This window comes from Belonocnema kinseyi, chromosome 8 (assembly GCF_010883055.1).
Source record: "Belonocnema kinseyi isolate 2016_QV_RU_SX_M_011 chromosome 8, B_treatae_v1, whole genome shotgun sequence".
NCBI classification, from domain to species: Eukaryota; Metazoa; Arthropoda; class Insecta; order Hymenoptera; family Cynipidae; genus Belonocnema; species Belonocnema kinseyi.
Window position 1 is genome coordinate 69,952,703 of NC_046664.1, and position 23,863 is coordinate 69,976,565.

General features: G+C 30.8%; 1 protein-coding gene across 1 annotated transcript in view; it reads left to right on the top strand.

Annotated features, from left to right (window-relative positions):
- LOC117178534 (gamma-aminobutyric acid type B receptor subunit 2) overlaps nt 1–18,650 on the top strand; it is a 297,426-nt gene extending 278,776 nt beyond the window's left edge. The window contains exons 18-20 of the mRNA XM_033369962.1: nt 7,018–7,218; nt 10,871–11,104; nt 17,216–18,650. Of these exons, the coding sequence (XP_033225853.1) occupies nt 7,018–7,218; nt 10,871–11,104; nt 17,216–17,901 (1,121 nt within the window). The 3' untranslated portion in view covers nt 17,902–18,650. The remainder of the gene's footprint in view (nt 1–7,017; nt 7,219–10,870; nt 11,105–17,215) is intronic.
- Nucleotides 18,651–23,863: the final 5,213 nt, after the last annotated feature.

Consider the following 23,863-nt stretch of genomic DNA (forward strand, 5'->3'; position numbering starts at 1 on the left):
AAAAAGTTCAATTTTCAACAACAACAACAAAATTTCTACAAACTAGATCCATTTTCAACGAAAAAAAATGTCCACGTACTAGATCAGTTTTCAACTGAAGAGATAAATTATGAAGTGAAAGATACATTTCTGTAACCAAAAATAAAATAGTTAAATTTATAGTCATATGAATTAATAACAAATTTTAAGAAGAATTGAATTTTTAACAAAATAATTTAGTTTTCTAAGTAAAAAATTTATTTTCAACTAAAAAAGATAATATTAAAAAAAATAATAATAATATAGTTACATATACGGTTTAAAAAATCATTTTTCAATAATAACAATAATATTTCTCACAAAATAGTTTAATTTTGTACTAAAGAAATAAATTTTTAACTACAGAACCAAAATTTTTTAACAAAAATGGAATAGTTAAATTTTTAACAAAAAAACGATTTTTACTTTAAATTTGTAAATAAGCAGATAAAGTTTCGATCAAATGGTTGAATTGTAAACTAAAAAATACGAATTTTATTTTTAAAATGGAGAAAATATCTGTTTATTAAAACAAGATATTTAAACTATAGAAATAAATTTTAAAATAAAAAAATTAATAAATTTTCAACCAAAAATTGAATAGTTAAACATTCAGGTAAAAAGATTAATTTTTAACCAAAAAGTTAAATTTTCAACAAAACAGTTCAATTTTAAACATAAAAAATTCATTTATAACTAAAAAGATAATAATTTTTAAACATTAAATGGTACAGTAAAATCTTTAGTTAACTAAATTAATGTTTAACAAAAAAATGAATTTTCATTAAAATAGTTCAATTTTAGAACTAAAAAATGAATTTTTAACTAAATAAGAACAGTTTTCAATGAAAAATGTAAAATTAAAATTTCTATTTAATTAATTTTCAACAAAAAAATAACGATTTTTCTAGAAAATTTTTTAATTTTCAACGTTCAGTAAATTGTTTTAACTCTCAACCAAGCTGTTGAATTTTAAATCGAAATAGATTAAAATTTTTAATGAAGAACTCTTAAATTCAACTACAAAAAAATTAGAATTTCCGCGGAAATTTTAATAGAGCAGTTAGCGCCAACCAGGGACAGGTGAACTCTCCTATTCCCCTATTGGGGTACCGTCAAACGGAGTAAATTCTAAAATGTGAAGTTTACTCGGACATTTCTAAATTAATAGTTGAAATTATCTTAGGGAGTTTTACACCGAACTTAAAACCAATTAAAGCCTTGGCTGGTTCAAGTAAAATAAACTAAATCAATCTGGACATTTCTAAGTTGATAGTTTATATTAATTAAGGGGAGTTGAATTAGAATATATAAACAGATAAGGCTTAACTGGTTTTAGATTCGAGTTAAAACTCTCTTAAGTAATTTAGAATGTATCAGTTTAGGAATGTCCGAATTTACCCCACATGACCGACCTAACCCCATATGACCGACATTACCCCGTTTGACGGTACCTCTTGTCTCAACTCTCCCTTGGGGATCTCTAGACAAAGTAAATTAATGAATTCGAAGATTATTTTTAATTATAATTTCTAATCAGTTTTTATACTTGTATACATTTTTTTTAAATCATCAGTGTTTTTTTCAGGCAATCGATTCCGATGTGGTTTTAGATTTTTATTTGTTAGAGTAGGAACAATATACTTCGCCTACAAATATTAGGAACTCCCTTTTCATAACTGGGATGCACCGAATACGCCTATTGGGTGCTTATGACAGCGCCACCAAGTTGTAACTATTGGGAAGAAGTTTTCATTTTAATTCAATATTAACCAGAAATATTATGGTAAATAATTAATTTTAGACATTAGTAAAATATTTTTTATTAATAGTATATTACATCACAAGTGGTGAAAACTACGGCCGAACGCCATGGTTTTTCAAATCGTCCTTGCAAACATTGAGCTCCACGTGAGAACCTATCTAACCCTGCAAGTGATGTACGATATTTTATTCAAAATCCGCATTCTATGAGAATGAAGTACCGTCTGAAAACTGAGTTGTGAGGTTTATTGTATTATCTTTGGTCGTGAAAGCATACGACTGACGTGGCAGTTCTTCTTCTTGCCTGTGATTGGTAATTTCGTATGGCGCAAAATTTGAAAATAGATCGGTCCGAGCTAGAGTATCATATATATATTTTGAAAGTAAAATAAGAGAGTTCATTGTGCGCTATGCAATTGTCATGCGTAGAACTAGTTATTTTACAGTGTGGCAGCGTTTGGAACTAATTAAAAGCTGCTAGGTGACACCATTCGTTAAAGGGCTATCTAACGCTCACTTTTCAGGGGGCCTTATAAGATCATAACATGGTGCTTTCGAATAAAATGAATTGATATTCAATGCCCATTGTCATTAGCATTGCTGTAATAAATTTGAGCTACCCAATAGTGCGCGCGTCAGGTGGCGCTATATTTCGTGCGAGAAAGTGCATGTAAGGGAAATCCCATCTACAGTTGATCCCTTTAAACCCGGCAGAATCTACCTTGGATCAAACAGAACTAAATTACTTAATTAGAACTTCCTGATAAGATTATTACACCCTGATTTCACAGATTCTTCATTCAACTATTAAATAAAGGATCCAAACTGCAGAAATCATGGGAAATAATCTCACTTCCCAAACTTAATTAGTACTCTAGTGCTAGTTTCAAGGATGACACACTGCATACCACCTTCTAATTTTAAGATATAGGATTCCTCACGATTTTCAGATTGCACAAGAGTTGCTGTATAGATTAGGGTGGCCCAAAAAAAATTCTAATTTTTGTTTCGGCTCCTCCTCCCCCTAATTTATTTTATTAGGTTACCAAAATAAGTGAGCACGTTATTTTAAATATCAAGTGGGCCCACCTATCCCTGAAGCTTCTCACAAGAATAACAAGTGCAAAACACATTCTTGTCATTTTCGCCCAAAAGATGGAACATAAATATAGGCAATACTTTTATAATATCATAAAAAATGTAATAAATTATAAAATAATAAATATAATATACTAAAAAACTTTTCAAGTTATATGAATCTATTATTAATTTGTTTATTTCAGCGGCCCTGTATCTCTTTCATGGTGCCCCAAAAACTACCCCATGCATCTACAATAAGGATTTCACGGAATATTGCCCACAATTATTTTTTTTCGGATTTCTCGGGTTTCATAGTAAAAAGAATGTAGGCAAAATAGAAGAATTGAAAGTAAAAATTGGGAAAATTATTGAAGAGGAAGTAGGGGGAGTAATGAAAATAATGGTAGGAGAAGTAGAGAAAGTTGGGAAGGTAAGAAGGAGAGATGTGAAAAATGAGGGGAGGAGAATTTGAGAAATGAGAAATGAGAGGAAACGTGAGGAGAAATTCGGAAATGGGAAGTGGTAAGAATTTGAGCAATTCTTGGAGAGGAAGTAGAAGGAGTAATAGACATTAAGGGTAGGAAAAGTAGGTGATATTAGAGAGTGAAAGTAAGGGGAAATAGGAGAAATTATTAGAAGTAAGGGAAAGTAGTAAGTAGTATTGAGGGGAGAGGAAGTAAGGACAAATTAAGGGTGGGGAGGTAGAGGCAATGTGAACAAATAAGAAGTAGGAAAATGAGGTGAAAAAATAAGAGAAACAAAATAGGGATAGGGAAGTAAGGAAAAATTATAAAGGATTTGTAGGAGAAGTAAGTGGAAGTGGGGGAAACTAGGAGAATAATTTTAGGTGAGGGAGGGTAGAGAGTAGAATTGAAGGGAAGTATGGAAAAATTATGAAGGAGTTGTAGGAGAAGTAAGTGGAAGTGGGGAAAACTAGGAGAATAATTTTAGGTGAGGGAGGGTAGAGAGTAGAATTGAAGGAAGTGCTAGAAGGGTAGTGCGGGTTAGTTGAGGAAGAGAAGTAAGGGCTGAGGAAGGAACTTTGGGGAAAGAAAGTGTTTGCTGATGAAGTGAGGTAAAATTAGGATTTGGGAATTAGAGGAAATTAGGAGTATGAAAATGAGGGGAAATAAGGGGAGGATGAGTGAGGGGAAATCATAAAGGGACAAAGAAAATAAGATGAAGTGAGAAAAAGGAGGAGATATTATTGAAAGTAAGGTAGGTTAATGAACAGAATGAAGGGGAGTGCTAGTAGGTTAGTGCGGGTGAGTAGGGAAGGGAAAGTAATGGCTGAGGAAGGGACGTAGACCCAAGAGTGTCAGCTGAGGAAGATATAAAAGGAGAAAGTGGAGGGGGGAAAGTTAGGGATGGATGAAGTGCTTATAGAAGGGCTTAAAGTAAGGACTATGCGAGCAGGAAACTTAAACGACCTAATTTACGTTTTAATAGGCTACTAAACCGTTTTTTGTAGGCGCAAGATACCAAATTTGCCTAATTTTTTATAGATGTTCTTTAAAGAATGAATTATGATATGTTATGCTTGATTTTGTATGTTTTAAATTAATTTTTAAATGCTTCAAGTATTTTTTTTAATCCAATTTTTCAACAGAAAAGCTAGAAAATCGTACTTTCTTTCTAGTTTTTCAACGAGTTCAAAAGTTAAGCCTATATCTTACTTTTTCCAAGTTAATTTTTGTTTTTAAAACAATTTTCATTTGATTAAGCGATTTCTTAGTTTATAATATAACGTATTATTTGTATATTCTTATTGCTTCAGCCTAATGTTTGAATATCGAGAGTACTTCTGGTGCTTAGTTATTTAATTATTGTTGAAATAATTAATAATTGTTCAAATTCAACCTTTGGCAAGAAGAAGATATTGAGAATGTATATATTAATTTTTTCAACAATTAGCTCAAGATTACAAAGTCTAAGAATTATGAAAAAGTAATGGCATTTATTGAAAAAAAAACAAGAAAAAGATGTTTCTGTCTCTTATTCCTCAAAAATTTGCATTTGAACAATCTTCAGTTCTTTAAAGAAGAAATAGGCAACCAAAATCAAAATAGACTGTTAACATTCATAAATAAATTAAAGCATTATAAAATACAATTAATTCGCGATATGATAAGCTAATTAATTGTTTAAACAAACAAAAATTGCTTAAAAATAAAATCTAATTTGTAAAAAGTAATACTTATTCTGAACTTTGGATCCTCTTGAAAAACTAGTAAGAAAGTACAGTTTTCTAGCTTTCTCAATTAAAAAGCTAGATCTAATTAAAAATAATTTGCTTAAACAATAAAGAACTTTAATAAAAATATATGCATTCAAAGTTCATTAGATAGACCATAAACTTTATCAAATACCCCTAATTCGCAATATTCGATGGATATAAAATTGTTCATGACGGCTAAAATCCTTATTGCAGTTACATGGGATACTTTTTGGGGCACCATGAAAGGGGCTCTAGGGGGTTGAAATTAAAAATTTATCATATTATCGTATTCCTTGAAGAGCTTTCGTGAGACCATAAAAGTATTGTTTCAGAAGTTAAGAATCTTAGGACCAAAACAACTTAATATTTAAAAAGTAAATAAAAAATAACACATATACACATTTTGGGGGGGAATCTAACAAACTGTGGAGGTACCGCAGAAAAATTCAAAACTTTGTTTTTGGGCCATTCTGAAATAAATATTTGACTTGGAGATTATTGGAATAGGAATACTGGAACAGTCATCATAAATAGTAATAAAACTTCAGAAATAATTTTAAAAAATAAAATAAAAAGTTCACTTGAAAAAGCTAAATCCAAAAATTTTCAGTCATTATTTAGAGTTGAACCAAATCCTTGCCTAATATAAGAGGCCACAATCTGCATATTAATTTAGATCTGTATTAAACATTTTCAATATTTTAGTTCTAAAAAATGGAGAAGTATCGTATTTTTTAATAGATATGATGAAAAATATTGAAAATTTTTATACCTAAAAATGCACGTTTGCTAAATTAATGTAAATTGTAATTGTTATTACATGTAAATAGGATGACACTTTCATTGAGAAAAAAATGTTAATATAAATGCACGATCAAACGAAAAGAAATTTTTGCTCATTTGAATCTCAGTTTTATCATTTTTTCCCTACGTACAACTTTTCTATTTTAAATAAATGATATCGCATTTATTTTATTTCAATTTGTAAATAAATAATAACTTAATATTCAGCTTAGGGTTTTAGAATGATTTAGTATTTGATTATATATCATTCTCCTGGTTTTTTAATTGAACCATGGTAAATGAGGGCACTTTTGCTAAGTTTCTTGAAAAAAGACTTTCGCAAACATGCCATTCAGAAACTCATTTTATAACCCTCCACTATTTCCCCTTCCCTCGCTAAACAACACCTCCTCCTCGCTAACCCTCACTTATTTACCTCTCCCCTATTTCCACCTCCTCTTCTTCTTCTCACTCCCACCTCCTCTACTTCTCCTCAACCCCTCCCATTCTCTCACTTTCTCCTACCCCCTCCCTGACTTCCCCTTGCTTCTCCTTAGCTCCCCTATCATACCATCACTTCCTACTTCATAACTACTCTTCTGCCGTTAAGCGACCTTCTTTTACCCTTCTCGTGCCACTCACTTACCCTTCCATACCCTACTCACCCTGCTTCCACCTCCTCTGCTTCTTCTCGCCCCATCCCCTACTTTCTCATTCTCTCGCTTTCTTCTACTTCTTCTCTTCTTTTCCCTACTTAGCCGTACATTTTCTATTCTCCCTTTCCTTCCCATACAATACATTATCCTCTCCTGCTTCCTTTAATTTCGCAAGCCCATCAACCTTATAGTTTTCTACCATTACCCTCTTTTAACATTTAGTATCTTCCTCCTAAATACTACATCAGTTTGACATCATAAACTACACTTTTCTTAAAAGTTTGTATGATTTTAAAAACAATTAGTTATTGTTTAGGTTATTTTTAAACCTACTCAAAAGATAATGGAATGATCAATTCTTAGCAAATAATTTCTTTTCCGTCACATAGTTTAGCCAGCCTCTTGCTTTGACATTACCCTGACAAATAATGATCGTGTAACGTACAATAATGATCTACAATACGAGTCGATCACGAAAATGAAACCCCCTAAATACAGGCATGCGACGAGGAACTGTAGCGTTTAGCAGTCAACCGGATTTGGAGCCTGGTGGTCCCAGGAGAAGCTTGGCCGACATTTACAAGCTTTACCAGCGCAGAGAGACCGAAGGACCAAATCGCTTAGGGGTCTTTCAACGATTATTCAGCCTATTTGGCAGTCGCCCTTCCAGCAGGAAAGCTTCTACTGCATCATTTACTGGTAATTAGAAAAATTCCTTTTAATTTTGATTTCTTCATTGTTCCCTCACTTTCGTCGATAACCCTGCCTTCCTCCTCGCTAATCCTCAGTTATTCTTCCAGGTCCTACTTCCACTTCCCTACTTCTACTATTTCCCCCTCCTCTACTTCTCCTTGCTCCCAACAGAGGAGGCAGGAGTGAAGAGAAGTAGAAGAGATGGAAATAGCCCATCAATTATCTCACTTCGTTCTTCATACTTCTCCTCTCCCTAGCCTCGCTCGGAAAGCAGAACCGAAGGAGCGCTCGAACAGTATATAGGAGTAGAATTTTCTACGCTCATTCTCACTCCTGCATACTGCTCCAGCGATACAGTTCGTTTCTGCTTTCCGAGCCTTCAATACCCTTCCATACTCTATTTCCTCCTAATCTACTTCTCTGCCTCCTTCGTCCCATCCATTCCCATCCTCTCACTTTCCCTACATTCTCGCCCTTCTGCTACCTTTTCGCACTTCCCTTAACATTTTTTTAAGTTCTTGAAAGTGCCTTGGCAACTTCTTAAATACCCTTAAGCATTTTAAATCCTTTAAAATCCCATAAAATTATTGAAATCAACTAAAAATCCGTGGGATACTTTATGTACCCTAAAATATTTTAAAGTCTTTAAAATCTTAAGAAACTCCGTGAAACTTTTTAGGGCTCTCGAAAATTCCTTGGAATTAAAAAAATACATTGTAAATTCTTTTTAAAAAACCTTCAAATTATTTAAATCAATTGAAAACTCCTTGGAATCTTTTTAAATATCGTAAAATCTTCGAAAATACTTTGAAATGTTTGAAAATATTTGAAATTCTAAGAAATGCGATACACCTTATAGATCCTATAAAATCTTCCAGAATCTTCTAAAATTTTAGGGGGTTTTTTAAAACCCCATGCAAATTTCTTTAACTCCCTTAAAATCATATTAAGATGCTTTGAAATATTTTAAAAGTCCTTGAAGCTCTTGGAAACTCTTCAAAATGTTCTTGTATTGTTTTAAAATACCCTCAAATCTTTTAAATCTTCTGACATTTTTTTTTAATCTCTTAAAATTTTCTCAAGGTCTTGGAAATTCCTGGTATGTTTTAAAAATACACTATAATATTCTAAATCCTGTCGAATCCCTTCGAAATATTTAAATCTAATAAAAATACATTGGAAAAAATTTTCTCAAGGTCTTGGAAATTCCTGGTATGTTTTAAAAATACACTATAATATTCTAAATCCCTTCGAATCCGTTCGAAATATTTAAATCTAAAAAAATACTTTGGAATACTTTAAATTGCCCTAAAATACTTTAAATACTTTAAAATATTTTGAAGTCCCTTGTAACTTTTTAAAGCACTTAAAAATTCCTCGAAATTATTAAAAATAAACGAGAATTCTTTGAAATCCTACCAGATTATTAAAATCTATTCTAAAGTCCTTATAAACCATTAACACAACTTAAAATCTTACGACACCCTTTTCAACTTTTTGAGGCTCTTTAAAAATCCTTGGAATTTTTCAAAATACCCTAAAATCTTTTGGAAATTCTTCAAATTATTAAAATCTATAAAAAATGTCTCGAAGTGTTTTAAAATACCCTCAAATATTGCAAATCGTTTAAAACCATTTTAAACCCCTTGCAACTTTTTCAAGATCTTTACGGTTTTTTGGAATTTAAAAAAAAAATTTTAATACCCTGAAATTTTTCAAATCACTTAAAACCTTTTAAAATCCCTTGAAACTTTCTAAAGCTCTTGAAAATTCCTTGGAATTATTAAAAATACCCAAAAGTCCTTTGGAATCCCTGAAAATTATTTAAATCTATTAAAACTATCTTGGAGAGTTTTTAAATACCCTAAAATATTTCTAATCATTTAAAACCTTTTGAAATTCCTTGAACTTTTTTAAGCTCCTGAAAATTTCTTAGAATTTTAATAAATACCCAAAAGTCCTCTGAAATCCCTGCAAATTATTGAAATCTATTTTAAAAAATGTCTTTGAGTGTTTCAAAGTACCGTAAAATACTTCAAATCGCTTAAAATTATTTGAAACCCCTTGAAACTTTTTAAAGCTCTTGAAAATTCCTTCGAATTATTAAAAAATACCCAAAAGTCCTTTGGAATTCCTGGAAATTAATTAAATCTCTTCAAAAATGTTTTGGAGTGTTTCAGAATACCCTAAAATACTTTAAACCCTTTAAAATATTTTGAAGTCCCTTGAAACTTTTTAAAGCACTTGAGATATTTAAAAATCCTTAAAATTTTCAAAAATACCCTGAACTCTTTTGGAAATTCTTTGAATTATTAAAATCTATTAAAACTATCTTGGAGAGTTCTTAAATCCCTGAAATGTTTCTAATCATTTGAAGCCTTTAGAAATCCCTTGAAACTCTTTAAAGCTCTTGAAAATTGCTTACACTTTTGAAAAATACCCCAAATTTCTTTGGAATCCCTTTAAATTATTAGAATCTATTCAACTTGTCTTGAAGTATTTATAATATTCTAACTTGTTTGAAACCTTCTAAAATCGCTTAAAACTCTTTAAAGCTCTTAAGATTGCTAAGAATTTTAAAAAATACCCAAAAGTCCTTAGGAATCGTTTCAAATTATTGAAATCTATTCAAAAATGTCTTGGAGTCTTTTAGAATACCCCAAAATATTTCAAATCGTTTAAAACCATTTGAAATCCCTTGAAACTTTTTAAAGCTCTTGAAAATTCCTTGGAATTTTAAAAAATACCTGAAAGTCCTTGGGAATCTCTGTAAAATATTAAAATCTGTTACAAATATCTTGGAGTATTTTAGAATATTTTATATTCCTTGATTCCTTTTGAAGTCTCTTGAAACTTTTTAAATCTCTTGAAAATTTCTTAGAATTTTAAAAAATACGCAAAAGTCCTTAGGAATCTTTGTAAATTATTGAAATCTATTCAAAAATGTCTTGCAGCATTTTAGAATACCCCAAAATATTTCAAATCGTTTAAAACCATTTGAAATCCCTTGAAACTTTTTAAAGCTCTTGAAAATTCCTTGGAATTATTAAAAATACCCAAAAGTGCTTTGGAATCCCTGCAAGTTATTGAAATCTATTCAAAAATGTCTCGAAGGGTTTTAGAATACCCCAAAAAATTTCAAATCTTTTAAAACCATTTGAAATCCCTTGAAACTTTTTAAAGTTCTTGAAAATTCCTTGAAATTATTAAAAATACCCAAAAGTCCTTTGGAATCCCTGCAAGTTATTGAAATCTATTCAAAAATGTCTCGAAGTGTTTTAGAATACCCCAAAAAATTTGAAATCGTTTAAAACCATTTGAAATCCCTTGAAACTTTTTAAAGGTCTCGAAAATTCCTTGGAATTATTAAAAATACCCAAAAATCCTTTGGAATCCGTGCATATTATTGGAATCTATTACAAATATATTGGTGTGTTTTAAAATACCCTGGAATTTTTCAAATCGTTTGAAACCTTGTACAATCCCTATAATATCAAATGGTCTATTATACAATTATGTTATAAATTATTTCTGTCGTTTAGTTGCCTCTATTCTATGGTCTCAATTAGCTTCAAGAAACAGAGATTTTCTCTTTTGGCCACTAAGCTGTGGCCACTAGGTCGATAGTATAATATTGACATTAAGGCTATGGTTGTAGGTGTTGCATCAGCTTTGAGAGTTCACATGGGTTACATAGCTGGTTTAGTACCAGGGACGAGAGCTTCTTCGACTTACCAAGTGAACGCCCAGGGCATTCGTTCCCCTCACCCCCGATGTGGTTCAGGACCAATAATTAGCATTACAAGCGAGGAAGATCGGCGACTGAGCCTCGGCCTCGGGCTTCGACGTAAAGAGAGCAGCGAGCCTAGGGTCAATTTCTCCCTTCCGCCTCGTAAGTTTATCAATAATCAATTTCATTTTCCATCCCATCATATAGATATAGATATAACTGTTCTCCAAAACGTATAAGCGAACATAAAATTATAAATAATTAGCCTTTTTTGTACAACTATAAAACTCTAGTCTAGCGGACCTTTTGAACTTAGCGGGTTACGCAATTGTGTGAACGTAAAGTGAACACGTGGTGAACCATTCATTCACTAGGTCCGCTAGGGCGTACTTACATCCTTCTTCACATTTATTCACAATTTCTCATAGAACTTAACATTTTCTCTTTTTTAAACATGTCTATTTATGCACTTGTATTTATTTATCCCTGTCGGATGTAGAAAGATTGAAAAAGATAGAAATTGGGGAATAGGAAACGATAGAACTATTCTATCTCTCTCAATAGGTTACGTGGCATCCTTAAAACGCTATCTTTTCATATCCTCAGTCTGGATAATTTTCTATTTCTTTCTGCGCCTTACGTGACCCAGGATTCTTATTTGGTATACCCTTTACTCTATCCATCTATTACGAATTTCAATATTTCTTCATCTTCTTCTCCATCTTTCGTAATCGAGGAGACTTATCTTCTTCTTTACTTCATTATATCTCTTTCATATAAATTTAAATTTTTGTCTGCATCTCAAAATGCAGGTATCGGTCGTAAAATTTAGGGAATTCGTTTGAAAAAATAATTTGACCACGGAGACGTACCGAAAAGACAACGTGACTTTCATGATTATAATATATACCTACAAACTTAAAAGTATTTGCATACCTCAGTCGACAACTGTGTCCAACTCGGAAAATGGTAAAAGGATAAGATGAGATGGAGAGACGAGAATTGAAATAGATACAGATAAATTCAGATTGACAAAGAGATACAAAAGATAGACGTTGGTAGATTTAGTATAGGATGAGATAGAGAAGAGGAGATTGAAAAAGATAGTCGTGACTTTAGACTGAACAATAGATAGAAAAATATAGATATTGATAGATTTATAATGCAATTAGATAGGGACAAAGATTTTAAAAAGATAGACGTAAATTTAAATTGGCAAAGAGATATAAAAATATTGACTTGGGTAGGTGTAGTATAGGGTGAAATAGAAAAGAGGATATTGAAAAAGATAGTCGTAAATTTAGATTGAAAAAATAGATAGAAAAAGATAGACATTATTAGATGTATGATACAATGAAATAGGAAAGGGGAAGTTTGAAAAAGTAAGACGAAATTTTAGATCAAGCGAGAGATAGAAAAATATTGACGTAGATTCTTGAAATATAGGATGAGATATTCAGGAGGGAGACAGGAAGAACGATTTTAGGGATTATAACGGGGAGCCGAGCGTGTAAATATGAGGATAAATTTTCAGATGATGAGAGAAGTAAGCTGGTTAGGGAGTGTTGGTGGGCGATAGAGAACAGACGTAGGTGTGGGAAGATGAAGGTGGAAAGGAAAAAATATTTTATAACGAATGAATTGCAGATGGATGAAGGGAGAAGGATGCACGAGGAAGGAAGGTATATGAGATGGTTAAAAAGAACGACATGGAGAGAGAGAAGACAGAAGGGGAGGAGAAGTAGAGCACTAGTTGGAGGAGTGTGAAGAGGTAGAAAGGAGTGGGATAAGCATAGAGGTATTGTTGCATAAAAGGGGGGTAGCCAAAAGAGCAGTAGCATGGGTGAAGGGGGTTTTGGGTAAGATGGCGAAAAAGAGAAGGAAGGAGGAAAAGGAATTGAGAAGGAAAGATTGTAAACAGGAGAGGAAGTAGATGTGAGGAAATTGTAAATATCGTTAATAGTAGGTAATTATTAGATGTTAACCGCGGAGGCAGAGGCTGGCGATGCGAGGCAAAGCGAGAAAGTAGCGACGTACGAGCGAGGCGAGGCGAAGCGAGGAATGCTGGGCTATAAAAACGAGCAGCTCAGAGATAATGTGTGGATGGATGTTAGTTTTGAAGAGGTAGTGGTAAGAAAATTCTTTAAAAAATGGAAGTGTAAGCAAGTCAATTTTTTAAGGCTAGCAGTCTGAAAAATAAACTTTTATCTGTCTATAGGATTAGATACAAAAGATTATATTTAAAAAGATAGATTTAGTATAGGGTGAAATAGAAATTTGGTTATTAAAAAAGATGTTTGTAAATTTATATTAAAAAATAGATAGAAAACGGTAGACGTGATAGATGTATGATGCAATGAGATAGGAAAGAGGAAGTTTAAAGAAGTTAGGCAGAAATTTAGATCAGCCGTGAAATAGAAAAATATTGACGTAAGTAGATAAAGGATATGATGAGATAGAGGAGGATACTAGAAAAGATAGAAATGAATTTAGATTGACAAAAAGATTAAAAAAAAAGATAGACGTAAATTTTGAATGACAAAGAGATAGAAAAAGATTGACGTGACCAGACAAAGGACAGGGTGAGATAGAGAAGAGGGTAGCGAAGAAGATAGAAGTGAATTCAGATTGCCAAATAGATAGAAAAAACACTGATAGATGTATGATGCTATGAGATAGGAAAGATTATATTTAAAAAAGCAGACGTGAATTTGAATTGACGAGCGATAGAAAAAGATTGACATGAATATACAAAGAATAGGATAAGATAAAGGAAGAAAGTATTGTAAAAGGTAAACGTCAATTTATATGGAAAAAGAGACACAAAAAGATAGACGTTGATAGATGTAGGATACGATGAGATAGAGAAGAGGGTATTGCAAAAGATAAACGTGAATTTATATGAAAAAAGAGTGAGAAAACGATAGACATCGATAGATATAGCATACGATGAGATAGAGAAGAGAATATTAAAAATGATAGAGGAGAATTTTAATTGGCAAAGAGATAGGAAAAGATTGACGTGGACAGACAAATTATAGGACGAGATAGAGAAGAGGTTAGCGAAGAAGATAGAAGTGAATTTAGATTGGAAAATATTTAGAAAAGAGAAGATTGAAAAAGTTAGACGGAAATTTAGATCAACCGAGAGACATAGAAATATTGACGCAGACAGTTAAATTATAGGATGAGATTCAAAAGATGGTATTTAAAAAGATAGACGTGGGTTTTGTGTAACAAAAGATAGAAAAACATATACGTTGATAGAAGTAGGATACAATTAGATAGGAAAGGGGAAGATTGAAAATTTAGACGAAAATTTATATCACCCGAGACATAGAAAAACATTGACTTCGATAGATAAAGGATAGGATGAGATAGAGAAGAGGATAGCGAAGAAGATAAAAGTGAATTTATATTGCAATATAGATAGAAAAAAAAACACTCATAGATTTAGGATGCTATGATACAGGAAAGATTATATAGAAAAGCGTAGACGTGAATTTAAATAGGCAAGCGATACAAAAAGATTGACGTAGATAGACACAGAATATGATGATATAGTGGAAGAAGGTATTAAAAAGGATAAGTGTGAATTTATATGGAAAAATAGACACAAAAAGATAGTCGTAGACAGCTGTAGGATGCGATAAGATAGAGAAGAGAATATTGAAAAAGATAGACGTGAAATTTGATTGACACAGAGATGGACAAAGAATGACGTGAACAGACAAAAGATAGGATGTGATAAAGAAGAGGGTATTGAAAAAATAGAAGTGAATTTAGATTGCAAAATTGATAAAAAAAGATAAACACTTATAAGCTTATTATACTGTGAGATTGAAAAGATTATATTGAAAAGCATAGACGTGAATTTAGATTGAGAAAGCGATAGAAAAAGTTTGACGTTCATAGATGTATGATACAATGAGATAGGAAAGTATATATAGTATAGATAGTTAAAGTATAGGATAAGATACAGAAGATGGTATTTATAAACATAGACGTAGATTTATATTAACAAAAAATAGAATAAGATAGACGTTGATAGATGTATGATACAATATGATAGGGAAGAGAATATTGAAAAAGATAGACGTGAATTTTGATTTACAAAACGATCGAAAAATATAGAAACTGATAGATTTAGTATAGGATGAGATAGAAAATAGGGTATTGAAAAAGGTAGTCGTAAATTTAGATTGTTAAATAGATAGAGTAGGCAGATAGAATAGATAGAATAAATAGAATAAAGGATAAGGCGAGATAGAGAAGAGGATATTGAAAAAGTTAGACATGAATTTAGATTGACAAAAAGATAGAAAAATATGGTTGTGGACTAGATAAAGGATAGGTTAAGATTGAGCAAGAATGTATTGATAAAGATAAACGTGAATTTAAGTTGAAAAAGAGACACGGAAAGGTAGAAGTTGATGGAAGTAGGATGCAATGAGATAGAGAAGAGACCCAGATATCAAAGCGCGCGTACGGTGCGACGCACCACTTGCGGATTTCTTCGCACGACGTGCGCGCAGGGTATGACACAGCTGCGTACTCATATGCGTGACAGGTGTATCGCACGTCATGCGTGCCGGTGCGGGTATGGTGCGTGCAAACATTTAGTATTTTTAGAGGGTATAGTAAATATTTGCATTAATATTTTTGCATAAAGAGCGCATTAGCAATTCAGTTTCCGCATGTTTGTATCAACAATAATAAATATTTTTCGCTGCAGCTACAAGATACAGACACATAAAAGTGACAAAAAACATAAAGACGTAGGTAAAAAGTATATTTTTCGTTTAAATAATACAAAAAATGATGACCTTAAACAAAAATTACCTTGTTTATATTATTTACATCAAAAATAAACTGTTTATAACCGTTTTCACGTCTCTTATTAAAGTTTCAGTGAAGGATATTTATTATTTTGGACACAAACATGATAATACTTGCTGTTTTGGTAATAAAAAAATGATTGAACATAAATTAACTATTTTTTACTATTCAAAACAGAAATACGCTGTTTATATCCGTTTTCACATTTCTCAAACTTTCAGAGAAAGATATTTATTATCTGGGCACAAACATGCAAATATCGTAAGCAAGAATAAAACAATTTTAATAAACACGCGCAGGATAAATCGAACACAAATTCAGAGGAACGCGGGGCATAAAAATCCTATGGCAATCATAAAATTTGCGATCGAGAACCGACCTTTTCCCGCTAAAAACTCGCAAAACGAAACCAACAGCGGAAGTAGACAACAGCTGTTACAACGCGTCGGGCGATTAGCGTTCGACCGACGTGACGGCGTCTGCGCCGTATATTATTTAGCTAATGTGCGCAGTTTTTAAATAGCTTCTCTTATTTCTACTTCAAAATAATAAAAAAATTAATACAATGCGATTTTAAATTAAAGATGAATTTTTCAAATTTCTGAACAAATTTTTTAAACATTGATTTTAAATTACACTTGAAACTCAATTTAATATTAAACTTGAAATTAAAAACACAAATTGAAGGTATAAGCATAAATAATTATGTAAAGTAGAAATTATACCAAAAATTGCATTTTCTATTTAGTTAGATTCAAATTGACAAAAGGCTGATTGAAATTATTTGTATAGTCCATTAAAGTTGGAAATTTTATTTTTAAAATAAATAAAATGTATATTATACGTTGAAACTACAAGAACCATGCATTCAATAATTCTTACTAATTTCTTAATTTATTCTTATTATAAAATCGGGAATGCTTTAATTTTCGTAAATAAACTAGTTTTATAATATCAATTAATTCAATCGTTAATTATAATAATTATCAATAGTAAAAAAATGAGTATTATAATAATAATAGTTTACTACACTACTCACAAAGTGCGACCCATATTCCTCGCACCCAGCACGCACCGCGTGCCTCGCATGCCGTGCGAGTAAAGTCCCCCGCACGTTTGCTATCTGGGGAATATTGAAAAAGATAGACATGAATTTATATGGAAAAAAAAATATTGACGTTGATGAATGTAGAATACAATGAAATAGATAAAGGATAGGGCAAGATAAAGAAGAGGAGATTGAAACAGATAGAAGTAAATTTATATTGACAGTTGGATAGTAAAAGATTGACATGGATACATAAAGTTCGTATTTAACCGAAAAAGCGAGAGAGAGAGAGGGTAAGTTTCGACATGAAAGCAGGGGTAAAAGGGTAAAGGGGATAATAGAGGAAAAATTCTTAATTCTACTAATTCAATTCCAATTTTTCTCAGAAGCCAGCACCAGCCAGACTTCATCCCGAGACAAGATCCGTGGCTCTCCTCGATTTCCACATCGAATTCTGCCCGCGAACAGTCTAGGAACAATAACTCCCTCATCACCTGGTGGAACAAGACCTCATCGCTGGCATTCTATGGAAGATGCTTGGAAGCCAAAGGTCCTGGGGACTCCTCGAGGCTCCCCGAGTTCAAACTCCGACGTCTGGGCTACCCAGGAATTCGGGATTCCCCTGAGTGAATTAGGTACCACTTCCAGAGGAAGACGCCCACCAGATTATCAGGCTCTGGCTCTCAGCTTAACAATCCCCGCAGATTCTAACGTTAGTCCTGATGATGCGAGACTCGGCAGCGACATCAGGAAGCTCTTCAGGGAAAACGATAGTTCTGAAGTTGTCAGTCCCATGGATACAGATCCAAGAATCACCAGGACAACTTCTTCGACTTCTTCGCCAACTGCTCTGAGGATATCGAGCGTGATTGCAGAACTTAGTAAAACCAATGGATCTGTTGTGGCGGTATGTGCGCAAGAAAGTGGACTAGGTGTTTCTAATGAAGAAATTGTAAGATCCCTGAGTCCTAGGGTCTTGGTCACTGATTTGAACAGTCCTATTTATGAGACTGCGGATGGTCTTGAGAGTAAAGTTTCCTCTTCTGAGGATAAAGGACCCACTTCCGCTTAATCTTAATGAGTGTTCCTGCAGGTCGGCTCTTATTCATATTGTGTAAAAATTTATTCTTTTTTCTCATCCTCTAGTTTTTTTGGAAGCAGCAAGAGAATGATCTTCAAATTTGAAAAATAAAACCGTTCCCCAAAAGTTTCCAATTGATTTAACATTGAGAAAAGGCAACCCTAGCAGACTGGGCCCGCTAGGGCATATTTTCATCCTTTTTCACATTTATTCACAACTTGATGCAGAACTCAAAATTCGTTCTATCTTTTTATATATTAATATTTATGTATTTGTATTCATGTGTTAAAAAATTAAAAGCTGTTTGCGACAACCCGACGTATAATATTGTGCGTCTGGTTACCGCGCACAACTTTTAATTTGTATTTTTCAAAACGTGAATAAATACAAATAAATATAAATGCTTAAAAAGATTAAAAGATCTTTTCTGAAATAAGTTCTATGTGCAATTGTGAATAAATATGAAAAAGGAATCAAATATTCCCTAGCAGATCCCATAATATGTGTTGCCAAAAAAATTATAGATGCTTATGAGGATTTGTCAGTCTTATGCCGAATGTGGAAAATGTTTTTTTCTTGTCTAAAACTTCTAAGCTGTTTAAAAAATACTTATATGTTTAAATACACAGATCATTGAAAAAAACAGGAATAACGTACTTAATTAACAGTTTTTCAAGAAAAACTGAATATTCGATTGTACTCTTTTGGTTAATGTTTCCCTTTCGCTTTAAAAAAAAAAATTCTTTTTTAAAAAAATAAAAATTATTTGAATTCTTTTTCTACAAATTTGTAAATTGTAAAAGTATCGTAATCAATTTCTAGATGTCAAGTTATTCAAATTAAACAAAAAAATCAATTCTTATAAAAGTATTTCAACTTTTAATAAAAAAAGAGTAAGATTGAAAATCAAAAACAGTTGAATTCGTTAAAAAGACGAATTTTCAACACAATAGAAGAATTTTTAAAGAATTACTTGAATTTCAGACAAAATGCTCAATTTTTTAATCAGGAAGATTAATTTTCTATTCAAAAAACGAATCTTCAACAAAATACATAAACAGCAATTTTCAAAAAAATAACTGAATTTTCATCTAAAAAATATAAATTTCCAACCAAAATTAAATAATTAAATTTTGCAGAGAAAAAAATGACTTTTTAAAAAACAAAAATTAATTTTCAACAAATTAGTTCAATTTTAAACCATATAGTTGTATTTTAAACTAAAAAATATGTTAATTTGAAATAAAAAAAGAGTTGAATTTAATCAAAAAGTCGCATTCTTAATCAAATAAATACATTAATTTGTAATTAAATAGTTGAATTTCAGACCAAAGGGATACATTTTTAACCAAAAAAAATTCATTTTTTAAAAATAAAAAAAAAATTTTATAAAAATACATATAAGCATAACTTTTAATCTAAATACTAAAATTTTAAAATAAAGAAGTTAACTTTAAACAAAAAATGGAAGTCAAATTTTTAATTTTTTAAATTAATTTTTAATTGAAAAAAAAACTAATTTTCAATAAGTCAGTTCCATTTTTAAATAGACAGGTGAATGTTCAAATAAAAAGCTAAAATTTTTAATCAAAAAGATTAACATTTTACCCAAAATACGAATTTTTAACAAAATGCATTAACAGGAATTTATTGACGAAATAGTTGAATTTTAAATTCAAAAAAATACTCAAATCTTCAAGAAAATAGATCAAGTTTCTACAAAAAAATTAATTTTTAACAAAGGGGCTCAACTTTTAACCATGTAGTTGAATTCTAAATTAAAAAATATATTAATTTTTAAAAAAGTCGGATTGACCCAAAGAAGAAGAATTTTCAATCATATATTTGAATTTTTAAGTAAATAATTAATTCCAAACCAAAAACATCAATTTTAAACCAAAAAGGTTCATTTTCTATCAAAGAAGTCGAGTTTTTAATCAAATAAATTAACATGAATTTGTAACCATATACTTGAATTTTTAACTAAAAAATATATTTTTTCTACCAAAAATGGAAGTTAAATTTGCAGCTAAAAATCTCATTTTAAAATGAAAAAAAAAACGAATTTTCAACCAATATTCAATTTTTAACCAAAACGGGCAAATTGTTAACAAAACAGTTGCTTTTCAAACCAAAAACATGATTTTTTTACCAAGAAGATTAATTTTCTACCAAAAAAGACAAATTCTTAACAAAATACATGAATATACGTTTTAAACTAAATATTTGAATTTTCAACTATAAAGAATTAATTTTTAACTAAAATCTATTAATTTTCAACAAAATAGTTACATTTTTAACCAATGATATGAATCTGAAATTTAAAAAAATGTGTAGCAAGGAAATTCCATGTCCAATCATGTAGTTGAATTTTAAAGTAAAAAGGTATATTAATTTCAAATATAAAAATTTTAATCAAATGAAAAAGACAAATAATGAAATAAAAAAATTGAATTTCAAACTGAAAAGATGAATTTTTAACCAGAGACAAATTTTTTACCAAAAAGGCGAATTTTTAATAAAATAAATTCACATGAATTTTCAGCAAAATAAGTAAAAATTAATTTACAACCAAAAATGGAATATTTAAATTTTCAGTTGAAAAAAATTACTTTTCGATGCACATAAACATGCTATAAAAATTATTTAAAGAATTTAAACAATATTGAAAAAAAAATAAAAACATTATTCACATTCATTATACGACTTAGAACGTCTATTATATATGCATATTTTTCAGAACCTACTAGAAATCTATTGTTACAAAATTAAAATTGTTTAAACAATTAAAACTTGGTTAAAAAATAGTAAAAATTAAAAACTTACCCATTCGTGATCATTTTTGTAAAAAGAATTTGTTTAATGTGTCTAAGATAAGTCAGCACCATATTTCCGTTTTTCAATCACACAATAAAAAGTTTCCTTTTTAACCCTAGCGGGCCTTGTGAACGAAACGGAACGAAACGGAACGTTTAAGCAATTGCCTGCCCGGAAAGTGACTGTTCCGGTCACGAGGTCCGCTAGGGCATATTTTCATCTTTTTACATTTATATTATATTTATATTACATTTATTTTCATAATCTTTGGGGCACGGGTTAATATTAACCGATTTCACTCAAATTTGAGGGTGATTTTTTTGGACATTCGCGAAAAATTAGGGATCGAGACCACAAAAATATGATTCTGAAAAATAAGGGCCACCCTAGTGTTCCTTAGTCAACGTGCCAAAAATCAGGTCCGTAGAAATATTCTTGGATGATCTAAAATTGGAGAGACTATTTAAGTACTTGGAGGATTCCGAGGGACCAAGGGGCTTAAAGCCATTGATTGTTTACTATGTCCTCTAAATTGTAATATTCACATAATATAAAGAGAGGAGTGGAGCTGATGGATGAACGGAGTAATTAAAAAAATCTAAATCTCAATTCCTTCACTTCCCTAGCGGACCTAGCACGCTAGGGCGAAATGTAATCCTTTCTAAAATTAGAATTCAGCATTCTTTTTTATCTTTTTACAAAATTATATCTATTTATGTGTTAAAAAATTAAAAATTAAATATTGCATGCGATGACCCAAGGTGCAATAATGTGCGTTGGGAAGGCACAAGATCGCCTTGATTTTAGGATCAAATAAATTAAATCTCCAGACAATTTATTTTCTAATTTTTTAATTTTTTCCAAATTATTCCGATTTTTTAATAAATAATTGTAGATATAACACGAACATGTGCCAAAGAATTTGTAATCAAACGTATTTTAAGCCTTCCAATCATTTTTTGAAGTTTCATCATTTTTCAGAAACAGGAATTGAACCATTATCATTTTATAGCACCGAAATGAAAAAAATATCTATATAATACTAGCAAAAAACCTCAAATTTTGACAAATTTGTCGTAAAGGCAGAGACTTTTTAAATCAGATGAATTCTAGGCCGGCCTCAAACCAGACCTTCACATTGTCGATTTTTGTTTCATTCGGTCACTTCTTTCTTTCAGTAAATTAAATAAATGACCAAATATTGCACTTTTTTTGAAAGTTATTGAAGTTTTTCTTTTAAACAAAAAATACAAAGGAATGATACTGACATTTTTTTGTTTAACTCGATTTCCAAAAAATTATTTTTGTTTTAATTTTTGCTTAAAACATAATTTTCTTGCAATTTAAATTAACTTTTTTTAAGTAAAAAAAATACAATTTTCCTTATTTCTCTATTGCAAAATAAAATTTTGAATCGATTATAAAGGTTCTATAATTCATTGTCTCATAGATTCGAGATGTTGATTCATAGATATTGATAAAAAAAAATTTCCAACAAGTTTAAAAAAATATTTGTTATTATTTTTAAAAAAACCTAGCAGTTGTTCTTCATGCATTCTGTTGCTAGAGAACGGTAACAAAAGTTGGGAAAGGAAAAAGGAAAGTTTTGTTTAGATAAGAATTTTTTCATTTGCAAAAAACATGTTTTTTATTTACTTAAATGCATACTTTTTTGGAAAAAGTTAAATTTGTCGAAACTGAAACTTCTTCAGTTTGAATGAAAGAAACATTATGCAATTTTGCTTAAATGAATAAAAAAAAACACTTGCTCGTGTGGCTAACTCGTTAAAAAATGAAAAGGAAAATCCAGTATTCCATGACCAGAAAAAAATTTATCTGATTTTTCGATTCACACTGAAAAAAATGAGGTTTGATATATTCAATTTATTTCAAAAAACGTGTGAAATTAAATCAATCCAAAAAGAAACATGCATTTCGCGCATTTTCCAAAAATGAGGAATTAAACTTTCTTTTTTAATTGCCTACTTTTATCATTGTTCATTAGCAAAAACTGTCAATACAAAAACATTTTTCATAATTTTTTCAAATGAAATTTTTTTAATATTGAAGTTCAAATACCGAAGAGAAGATTTTAAGGGACGACTAAAAAATCTTGAACACACTTTTTGCACATTTTCCAAAAAATTATAAATTGAACCAAATTTTTGATGGTATAACATAACATAATTTGAAACTTCTCAATATAAAATTTTCGACATTATACAATATTCTGCACTGTAAAATTTCCGACTCAAGAAAACTTCGGAATCTAAAGAATTAAAAAATGATTAAATAATAAAATAATATTATTTATTCGCTATTAAAACCATTTTTTATTTTTTAAATTCGGAAATTTTAATGTGAAGGTAATTTCGTAGTATCCGATTTTTCATAATGTTGGTTGCTTTACTACGAGATTTATCTATTATCGTAAATTTTCAACTTCGGTAACATTAAAAAATATAAGTAATTTTCCAATCCAGAAATAAAAAATTTTTGGTAATTTGGTAATTTCACAAAAAATCTTTTTCGTTGAAAAAATTTAGCAAAACGCAGTGCAATAATTTAAAAAAAAATGTTCTGGAAGTAACATTTTTGCCACTTATATTTACTTTACAACAAAAATAAATATACAAAATTGAAAAAAATAGTTAACGCAAAGATCTGGTTTGTGTAAGTTTAGCATCAAATCCACCAGTTTCAAACTTGAAAATCTTCAAATTCGTTTACATTTTAGGCATACTCACAAAAAGAATTTTTGCTCAAAAGTATTGACTTATTGATTTCAAAGTAGATAATATCTATTAATTATTTACTTTATAAAGTGATGTATAACTTAAAGCAAACAGGGAGTCAAAGCTTACACTCATCCCCCTCCGTTCCTAGAATAATAAAATTTTCCAGGAATACTGGATCATCCTTGAAGTACTTCTATGGATACAAAGAAAAAGTGTTCATATTCCTAGATCCCAGTACCTGCGCTGAATTTTATCGCCGTCTACCTGCCTACTCCACCCCCTCTACTCAACTTCCCCTCATCTAGCTGAGGCATCGCCAAACATTGTCGTCGAGCCTTGACAGAAGGGGGGCCCTTCGTACTAGTGAGGAATAAAAGAAGAAACATAACCATTTATTT